Source organism: Impatiens glandulifera, chromosome 9 (assembly GCF_907164915.1).
Source record: "Impatiens glandulifera chromosome 9, dImpGla2.1, whole genome shotgun sequence".
Lineage (NCBI taxonomy): Eukaryota > Viridiplantae > Streptophyta > Magnoliopsida > Ericales > Balsaminaceae > Impatiens > Impatiens glandulifera.
In genome coordinates, this window is record NC_061870.1 from 31,812,260 (window position 1) to 31,822,671 (window position 10,412).

Below are 10,412 nucleotides of genomic sequence, written 5' to 3' on the forward strand. Positions count from 1 at the left end.
TTTATATGAATAACGTGTAAAATTTGTATTTTTATCAAAAATTCAAATATTTGTAGTAGAGACCAACATTCAGATGGACACGTGGGACATAACACTAATGCCATTTTCTAAATGTAACCAAACATCTACCCATAAACATAATCTCAAAACCCGTGTTTATACACGTTAAACTTTATTCTTTTTATTTTAATAAAATTAAATGACGACTCTATAAAAGTCTAGATTTTAGAAATAGAAGCGAGATTAAGCATATCATTTTAGTTTTTCATCCCACGTTCCAGGATCAGTATAAATGTGAGTTATGGGGTTAAGTGACAAACTCGATGTGTTTTCTATTTCTATGGCACGATCGGAATCGTGCTTTACAATAACAATAGTAGTTAAAGAGAAAATTGAATAAATGAAATGTTATGCAAAAATAATTTGTTTGTCGTATACTTCCGAGAAAAAAAAACTAGTTTCGGTGTGTTCTAAAGAAAAAAAAAACGCTATAGTTCATTTTTGTTGATTCAATTGATTTTGAGTATTTCAACTCAACTATTGATAAACGGACAATTTTGGTTCGATTTAGTGGACATAAAAACATCATTAATTCAGTTCGGTCGATTTGATTGGGTTTTGAACGCTCAATCCACTGAATAGATAACCGACCAATTTCAGCTCATTTTTTGTTGACAAATTTTTTTTATCAATTTTAATTTTTTTTATTTAGGTTTTAAAATGAGTTATTTTTTTTACCTTGTCCCTTAATCTCTCTTATCCATAAGTTACCTTACTCTTCCCAAATTGACCAATTTGGATGACAAAATGAATTTGTCTACGACTAAGATTCCTTTTGCTAAATGTCAAGATGTGAGTTTTATGCCATATGGTAGTCTATATGAAAAGAAAAAACTTATCTTGATTGAGATATACTCGTATAGGTCTCACTTGAATATATAATGAAAAAGAAGGATATAAAAGGAAGAAAAAAATGAGAGAAAATTCAGTAGTCCTGTTTGATTCAAAACATTTATTCCAATTTTCTATGTGTTATTCTTACCTTTGTATCATCTCAATCAAATAGGAATTTATAGAAAAAGACTAGTCCATAATTACTGAGGCCCATCACGTGATATTGGGCTATACCATTGGATGGACTGCTCGTGGCCAGCCGCTTTTATCTTTTGTCTTCATCTTATCTTTTAAGCTTTGTTTGATGTTGTATTTTAAGTTCTTTTGAAAATATTATTTTATATATAAAAAAAATATTTGTGTTTTTAATTGATCGAATTACTGTGATATTATTTAATATTTAATATTTTTTTTTTTCAAAAAATAAATTAAAATTATTTAAATGATTTGATGACTGAAAAATTAGTAAAACTGAAAACTTAATTTTGACCAAAAAATAAAATAAAATAACAACATCAAACAAGATGTATGTTATCTTTTTATTACTACTTTGTTCTCAATCCCGAAATATAAAATAGTTTTTTATTATATAAGGGAGACATGCAAAATTAAACGTGTAAGCAACTGAATGCATTTGGGAAGCGGTGTTACATTTATATACATGACATAAATATCACTATCAAGTATAAATGCATGGGAAGGGCTGCTATATAAATGTAATGTTGATCGTCTTAATTCTCCCGTCATTTCATTTATTATATTTGACTAGTTTTATTCATTTTATAATCTTGTCTAAATAATTTATAAATATATATATTGAAATTGTAAGAACTTAACTAGTTAGTTTAAAGGTGGTTTATATTTTATATAAGATGAGTTGTTAGCGTTTTTTAGAATTGGAATAGTATAAGATTAGATTCGGGTTTTGAATTGTTTTAATGGTGATTAAATCAAATATATTTGACTGTTTAGTGAATAAAATGAATAATTTTAAACAAATATAAAAAGATAACTAGAATGATTTAATGTATCAATTACACTAAACATTAACCATTCAATAAGTTGAATATTATAAAGAAAACAAAAGAATCTTAAAAACGGTTAAATGATAAACTAAATAGACCTTTAAATTGAAAGTTATTTTTTGTTTGAAAATAGGTCATAATCCGCAAACACACTTAATAGACGTATAACTTGTCGTGGTGAAAAACCTTTTAAATTAAAAGTTATTTTTGTTTAAAAACATGTTATAACCCGCAAACACACTTAATAGACGTATAACTTTTTGTTGCCGCTAGCTAGAAGAGGGTATTAAAAATAAATCGTCGCCTGAGAGATTCGAACTCTCGCGGAGAAACCCCATGTACTTAGCAGGCACACGCCTTAACCACTCGGCCAAAGCGACTTTTTGAGAAATTTTTACGCGTTACAAATTAAAGACATGAAAACATTTTTTTAGAGACGTTCCGGATAAAAACTTCTGTGGAGCTTATTTATTGAATTTTCTTAATAAGTTGGATGGTCTATTAGGTTTATTTTGTAGGTCTTTATTTTTTAATTAATAATGAATATTAGAAAGTATGTGTATTCATGAAGTTTTGTGTAAGAAATGGAAGATAAACAATTATAACCTTATATATTTTTATCAGTATTACATCTTATTTAGTTTCAAATTTTCAGATTAGATTATCCATAAATAAGGAACTTGTTGATTTATTGTGAAGAAAATGAAAAGTATGAAGCTTTATTATTGAACTGTAAAGAAATCATTAGAACTGATATGTTTTATATAAGTTCTCATTTAAAACTATTTGCTTATAGTTATTTAATTATTTTTAATCATTAATTAACAAAGCATAAAAGAGTGTTTTGAACAAGTAGCTATTCCAAATAATAGTTATTTTTACATCTTTTATTTCTTTCTCTCGTTCTAAATTTGTTTCTTTTCCAATATGGGTTTTGGCCCAATTTGTTATAGGTTATTGGTCTGGGCTAAGGATGATCTGGGCTGGGCTATGGCTGGTCTGATCTGGCCACGACCTTCAAATTAATGAACGATCTGATTTAAAAATAGTATATTTATTAAAATAAATCATTCAATCAAGCTACAATAAATTACAAATTAATAGGGGTAATGAGTGTCATATTAATAATTATTTGATAATTTTAGAAGTTAATTATCTTGAATACATTGAATTGAAAGATGAAGACAATATGATATTGAAAGAAGATACCATTGAAAGTTTCTTAGATTAATTAAAATATATATTCTAGAGGAACTTTGAAAAATAATAAATAAATAATGATTTGAATATTGTTTCTAGATATATTTCACGGTCCTTTAAATAAAACTCTTCCAATATAACAAGATGTAAATAAAAATAGAAAGAAACAACAAACATATATTCAACAGAAAATTTATACTTTATAACATTTTATCTAAAAAAACAAATATGTATATATTTATTTATTTGGCTGAATCGGTCAACTTCTTGATTGCTATGATAAAAACAATTGTACTAAAAGGAATATATTCAACTTCTTATTTTAATTTTTAATTTTTATTTTGTTGTATTTTTATTTAGTTTAATTATGGTTACATATTTTTAATGTTTCTGAATAAGAAATTAAAACAAGTCGAATAAACCAATTTAGCGATGTCAGAAAAATATCTACCAATTAGGCGACAGTAAAAATTGTCATTACACGTGGGTTGGTAAATAATCAGTTCAAATAATATCAAAATAATAAAAAACACATAAAAATTAAGTGAGGATAATTGTAAGAGGTCTTCCAATTGGAAGATCAGTTCAAATAACTCATTATTGAACGAATAATAAATAACTTCAGATCTGATAACTTCATAATTTTTGCTGCCAAGAAGAGGATAGACACGTACTCGAATAAAATATCATTAGAACAATCGACAGATATAAACAACAAACGACCAAAATATTATTTGGATTATAAAAATTCGAGACGACAAATCTGATCCGACTAACTTTAATGTCAAATCGAACAAAATATAACACCAACTCAAATTTAGGTGATAAAAATATAAACAAGACATCCTCCGATATTAAAAATATTTCGAAAAGACCAAGAAGATAAAATAACTCTACCTTTTTTTTATGAATGACAATGTTTGCGCATCTAATATTGTAATTTTATTATGAATATAACTAAATATATTTTAAGAGCCATGATTTGAGAATGAAAACAATAACACAACAATGAGGGAAGAGAGAAATATAAATTTTGTCTCGTACATTATTTTTTTTCTCGAAAAATAAATTAATTATTTTCTGAGAATTTTTTTTAGAACTAGCTTAAATATATATAATAATAATAATAAGTGTAGACAATTATTATTAGATCTTGAATAATATAAATTGAAAACAGCTCATTGTTGGCTTTCTTTCTCACGTGCTCACGTTTACAGTCTTTTCTATTTGCTAATCGCGATCCCTCAGACTTTGCATTCACTGTTCTAGAGAGAGAGAGAGAGAGAGAGACAGAGCAGTGCCTGCAATCTCGCTGTGTCTCTCTCTAGGAACTGATCTCTGAAGATGGCGGGTGAGCCATTGCCTACTCGCTGGTCATTCATGGTAACTTCTTTGATACCTGCTTCATCAGATTTACGATTCAATTTTGCTTTTCCTTTCCCCGTTTATGCGCCTATCTGTCTCTCTATGCTTTGACAACCTCCTCGATGCTTCATCTGGAAGTTGGAAGTCTCTCTCAAACGATTGTCGCCTCTGGTTTTCCTAATAACTAAGAAGCTGAAAGTTTGAGATACAGATTTGAGTCAATAAATCTCGATGTCCACATTTTCGGGAAATTCTGAATGAATCTGACGACTTGTGGACATCATTTTGTTTGATGCATGATAGTGTGTGCTCTAGAGTAAATCGAATCAATTTTCATTTTTATACATTCATTTAATTTTAGGATTTTAAGACCTTTTATGATGTTAAGTTTGGGAGAAAGAGAATGCCCGAGGAGAACGGCGAGGATACCAATGGTCAAGCTAATGGAGCTCATTCGAATGGCAATTATTCCACAGCTAGGTCAAACGGGGACATGCATGTCAAGAACAAACCTGAGTTGGCCATATACGAGCAGTACCAAAATCAGGTAATTTCCTATGTTTAGAAAAGCTTAAGGATCTTATTCCTGCATTTTATTCAATTTACTAACGGATCTGTTTTACTATTTGATTCTAGAGAGGAACCAATGGAACTTCAGCTACTGCAATGGGTGAAAAACCGTATGTTTCTTGATCTTTGCAGGACTATTGTAGTTATTCTGAATTTCCATCTATGAAACCTTGATTAGTTTTATTGTACAGTTCAATCTACATATGGAGAAATAATGAAAGACATCATGAAGTTGAATTAAAATCTTGTCTTTTAAGCTGAGTTCTGGTAGATATTGGATGACATATTTCAACACGATGTTTGTGCATTTACAATTGTTAATCTTTTCTCTTTTACCAAAATATTTTTGATCTGGATAAACATATGGAGTGGAGAGCTAACCACACCTGTCTACTGTGGTAAATGCTCCTGTTGAATTTTGGGATGAGACCTGTGAAGGAGAATGCATGTCTTTTTATGAGACCTGTAGCTTTAACATGATTTTTTCTCCGTACATTCCATCACCATCACGATTCATATGATGATCTGATTTGCTCCTATTTTAGTCAGATTTCCCAAGTAAATTCCAAATGTCATGCATGAATGACCTTGGGAATGTTAGTGGTCTAATTTACAGAATATTCCGACACTTTTGAGATAAACTCATTTTATTAGTCTGTTAATTCCCACAACCATTTATACATGTACTTATTAGACATATATGTCATCTGTGTGTATGTTCTTAACATCTACAAAGGTAACATGTAGATACCTGTTTTCCATCTTTCTACATTGGTGTAGCTGACATTTGTTCAATCTGCAGGCAAAAGTCTCTGCTTCCTCCTTTTGAATCTGCAGAAATGCGTAATTTGGCTGAGAGTTTAAGTAGGTAATATATATATATATATAATAAATGGAGATCCTGCTTTTCCCTTCTTGCTAGAATTATTGTTGACATTTGACATTTTTTCCTTTTATTTGGCAGAGATATCATTCGTGGAAGTCCAGATGTAAAATGGGAAAGCATAAAAGGTTTAGAGAATGCCAAACGGCTTCTTAAGGAAGCAGTTGTAATGCCCATAAAATATCCCAAGTATGTTACCGTTATTATCTTCTGAGCTGGAAAAACACTGTATTATGACTTTAGGAGAAGATGTGTGGTCTTACTGGCTTATTTCCAACCTATGAATACAAATTTGTTCCATGTATGTATTCTGCATTTGGTAGGATCAATTTAATTATATTACCAACCTATGGATACAAATTTGTTCCATGTATGTATTCTGCATTTGGTAGGATCGATTTAGTTATATTACTTTCTTCTTCTTGGGTTCACTTGCCTCCATTGCCCGTTTCAAGAATAATTCAATCTTTTGGAATGGTTGTTTTAATGTAAAATTGACAGAGAAACTATATTTTAGGGCCTTACCGACTTATTTACTGGGGAATGATATCGGTTTCTTCAATAGTTACACCCTTATTATGTATGGTTGCAGAAGAACTTGATTATTAAGAGTAAAAGTGTTCCTCTGTTTATTGTTTGATGTTAACATGTTTATACCTGACCATGATATTAACTCTCGGCTATGCTTTCAAACCATGTCTGATAGTTTTCTAGAAATAAAACAATCTATTATATTATGGGTTGTCTTTTTATGTAATACATGTAAAAACTCATGAAAAAACCTTGACACAGTATTCCTAGATCTCATTTGTTTTGATTTTATTAAGTAGACTATAGGATCATGATTAAAGAACTGTTGGACTTATTTTTCTTTGTGCTCTAGGTATTTCACTGGTCTTCTGACACCCTGGAAAGGCATTCTACTTTTTGGCCCTCCTGGAACTGGAAAGGTATGTACTGTCTTTCATGTTTCACTCTTAAGCTATGCTGATATGTTGCTCTATTTTTCTCCTTGGTGTGTTTTAGTCTCTTCAGGAATTTTCTTCGTTTCCTCCCCTTCTTAATTTTGTTCCAAATTTTTTGTTCTCCTTTGACTGGCTTTTTTTTTTTATAGGTTCTGTATTTACTTTCTCAAAAGTTGACTTCCATTAATTATTTCCTTTACTCCTTTGCAATTTAAGAATTTCACTTAGAAGCACAGCTACACCCATGGATGATGTAAATCATTTTACTTGATTTAAGAAGAGAACAAAATTATTTGTTTTTAGATTCACTTTATCAATAGTGTATGCAGTTAGATGTTTAGTTATGGTGAGTTTCCCTTTGAGAAATATGGATTATTGATGGTAACTAGTCTGCTAAATTTTTAGGTTTGTAGATGTAAGGTTCTGGATTGCTCATTTGTTACCAAGCATAATGTATGGTAACTAGCTCATATATTAAAATATTCCATTTTGTTATCTGGACAACATAAACTCCTCATTGGATTGGATGGCTCACTTTGCAACTTAGTCCTTTAAAAATAGATTGAAATTAAGAGAGTAGATATTGGCAGACGGCGATTTAGTTTGAAGCAAGATGAAAAGTTAGCAATTTACTCGATCTTATTGTAATTACTGAAAAGATTATGTTTATCATCTTTCAATGGGTTCGTGACTTAAAAACATCTTTTTTTGTGGCTAGACTATGCTTGCCAAGGCTGTCGCGACAGAGTGCAAAACTACATTTTTTAACATTTCAGCATCATCTATTGTCAGCAAATGGCGTGGTAGGTCACACTTCTATTCTTTGTATAATTTTTCAATCCAATGTTAAATGTGTTCCAAACTTCTAAATGCTCTAAACATGTTGGGTATCATATCTTTGTGCATGGCCAGGTTTCAATATTTGTTTGTAACATTTTTTATTAGACAAGCAGATGGTTTCTATTTTCAATACAGTTACTTTAAGTATAAGAGTTTAAGGACTCTTTTGCTAGGTTGCATTGAACTCTATTTCATATGACTCACAACATTCACCATGATCGCCATCCCTAAGTTACGCTTCAGTTTGATATTTTCTTATTTTTCTTGAACTTTATTTTCATCTAGTTGCAACTCATTTAAGGTCAAAGGCATAAGACTTCTTTCTTCAGTCAGTTAAAAACTATGGGTTTCTATACGTTTGTTAAAATTATGTTTGTTTTTTTATCTGGATTAATGAAATGATTCAAAGCACTTTCTGCGTTTTAGGTGATTCTGAAAAGCTAGTGAAAGTATTATTTGAGCTTGCTAGACATCATGCTCCTTCAACCATATTTCTTGATGAAATTGATGCTATCATTAGCCAGCGTGGCGAAGGACGAAGTGAGCATGAAGCAAGCAGGCGCCTGAAGACAGAGCTGCTTATCCAGGTAAATTACCTTCGAGACGGATGAGAAGTCCTTGATAAGTGGAAATATTTAATATATAATTCAAACACAAGACATTTTGTTGCCTTTTTCAATATTGCACCTAATGTTTGGTAGGAAAAACTAATTTTCTGGCATTGGTATTGGTATAGAATACCTTGTTATGTTTTGAGAAATTATCTTTCTGTTACTTTGACTTGATGAATCATAAATCAATTTGACTGCAGATGGATGGTCTGACAAAGACAGATGAACTTGTGTTTGTTCTAGCAGCAACTAATCTGCCTTGGGAACTGGATGCCGCTATGCTTAGGCGTCTGGAGAAAAGAGTATCCTTTTATTACAAACTCTTTTATCTCGAGTTATAATGTTACTCCCCTTTTATTATTATTGAGAGTAAGTTTGTGGAATAACTTGTTATACCTTCCAATTCCACCCAGAGAACTTAGAGGTTGAGATCTCTAAGTCCATGGAATCAGTGGAAGAGAAAGAATTACAGTGCAAGTTAAGATTAGGTTTTTGGAAGTCTGTATTTTCTTAAGCATGTAAAGATTCTTGTTCCTCTTCCGGAACCAGAAGCTAGGCAAGCCATGTTTGACGAGCTATTACCCTCGTCGCTGAAAGAGGAGAAGGAGGAATTTCCATATGATCTGTTGGTAGAGAAAACAGAAGGCTACTCAGGATCAGATATCCGTTTGTTGTGCAAAGAGGCTGCCATGCAACCATTGAGACGCCTGATGTCTGTTCTGGAAGAAAGCGAAGAAGTGGTGCCTGAGGAAGGTAATTAATTAACCACTTAATCTCTTGAATTTAAATGGTTTGCATAATTAATCAAATGGTGTTGTTTTAATATTGCAGAATTGCCTAAAGTAGGGCCAATTATGCATGAAGACGTTAAGACGGCTTTGAGAAATACAAGGCCTTCAGCTCATCTCCTTGCTCATCGTTACGAGCAATTCAACTCTGACTACGGCAGTCAAATACTCCAGTGAAGGTACGCACACTACTGGCTTGGATCTTGGAACTTGTAATCTCCAAATTCCTTCATTTATTATCTGGACTTTCTTTTCACATGAATGAATAGACTGGTTTTTGTCAGCAGTGGATAATTGGTTTGTACTTGGATTTGTAATTTTTTTGGTGCTTCTTAATTAATTATATTTAGCACCCGGATACATATGATTTAAAAGAAAAATAGAACATCTTCATTTTTCAGTTCAATGAGGTAGACAGACAACATGCACTTTAATTTACTTCAGTAGTAGTAGTCAACATACATGATTTAATTTAATATAATACCATCATTATATTATTATACAAATTAACAACATAAATTATGTAAAAGAAGTTGGTTTTAGTAATTTAGTTTTGGGGGCTGGCTAGGGTTTAGGGCCTAGGTGTAGTTATGTGAGTGATCATGGAGAAAGTTGACCCACTGTTGCTTTTATATATGTGTTTTCTTCTTGTTTTCCCACTCGAACAATCTCAGTTAGGTTTGTTCACACTACTCTCTATATATACACACACATTCATTCCTATCAGTTTACTGAAGGTGATCCCCAAATATACCATCTTGATCCCCAACTCCAAGTTATTGGTAGCAGGTATATTAATTATAATACTGTCTTGTATACCCACCAACTAACTTTAGTTTGAAAATAGTGGCGATGGAATACCTAAGATTAATTACGTGGGCAAGTATTAACTTTATAGAAAGTCAACTGTCTCTATACTTGAAAGACTATGCCGAAATCCAAAATCAAATCCATTTGTCGGATGCTTCTCTAGTTGTCGGATCGATCTGTAGAATTTCATTGTGGAGCATAAGGGTTAAAGCTTCTTCGTGATGCTCAATAAGGATATCCCATTAACTAGGAACCTCAGATGGCCTTGTAGTGAGGCTGAAGCACAGGAGAGTGCAGGAATCATTCTCAAGTTTGTACTTAAGAATAATGATGGTACAAAAATATAACACTGAACAAGTTGATATACTTGATCAAATTGCTAATAAAGCTGGAAATTAAGGACTCAAAGGTAAAGTACAAAATTTATAGTGGGTAAAATGACCATCGTTCCAAGAGAATTT

The 10,412-nt window shown here is 31.5% G+C and overlaps 1 protein-coding gene and 1 non-coding gene across 3 annotated transcripts; one reads left to right on the forward strand and one right to left on the reverse strand.

The window, feature by feature from the left end:
• Window positions 1–2,217: 2,217 nt before the first annotated feature.
• TRNAS-GCU lies at window positions 2,218–2,299 on the reverse strand. Its single transcript has one exon. It is a non-coding gene; the product is annotated as a tRNA-Ser (tRNA).
• Window positions 2,300–4,340: 2,041 nt separating this feature from the next.
• Window positions 4,341–9,496, forward strand: LOC124915182 (katanin p60 ATPase-containing subunit A-like 2). 2 transcript variants are annotated; one of them, XM_047455851.1, is made up of 11 exons: window positions 4,341–4,502; window positions 4,873–5,031; window positions 5,121–5,164; window positions 5,857–5,922; window positions 6,019–6,126; window positions 6,821–6,887; window positions 7,621–7,705; window positions 8,169–8,329; window positions 8,554–8,655; window positions 8,878–9,106; window positions 9,185–9,496. In XM_047455851.1, exons 1-11 carry the CDS (start codon window positions 4,464–4,466, stop codon window positions 9,316–9,318), a joined length of 1,194 nt encoding a protein of 397 aa, XP_047311807.1. In that variant the 5' UTR covers window positions 4,341–4,463; the 3' UTR covers window positions 9,319–9,496. The 2 variants fall into 2 exon arrangements, with proteins under 2 accessions (XP_047311807.1, XP_047311806.1); XM_047455850.1 differs by having other exon boundaries at window positions 4,345–4,502; window positions 4,846–5,031.
• Window positions 9,497–10,412: the final 916 nt, after the last annotated feature.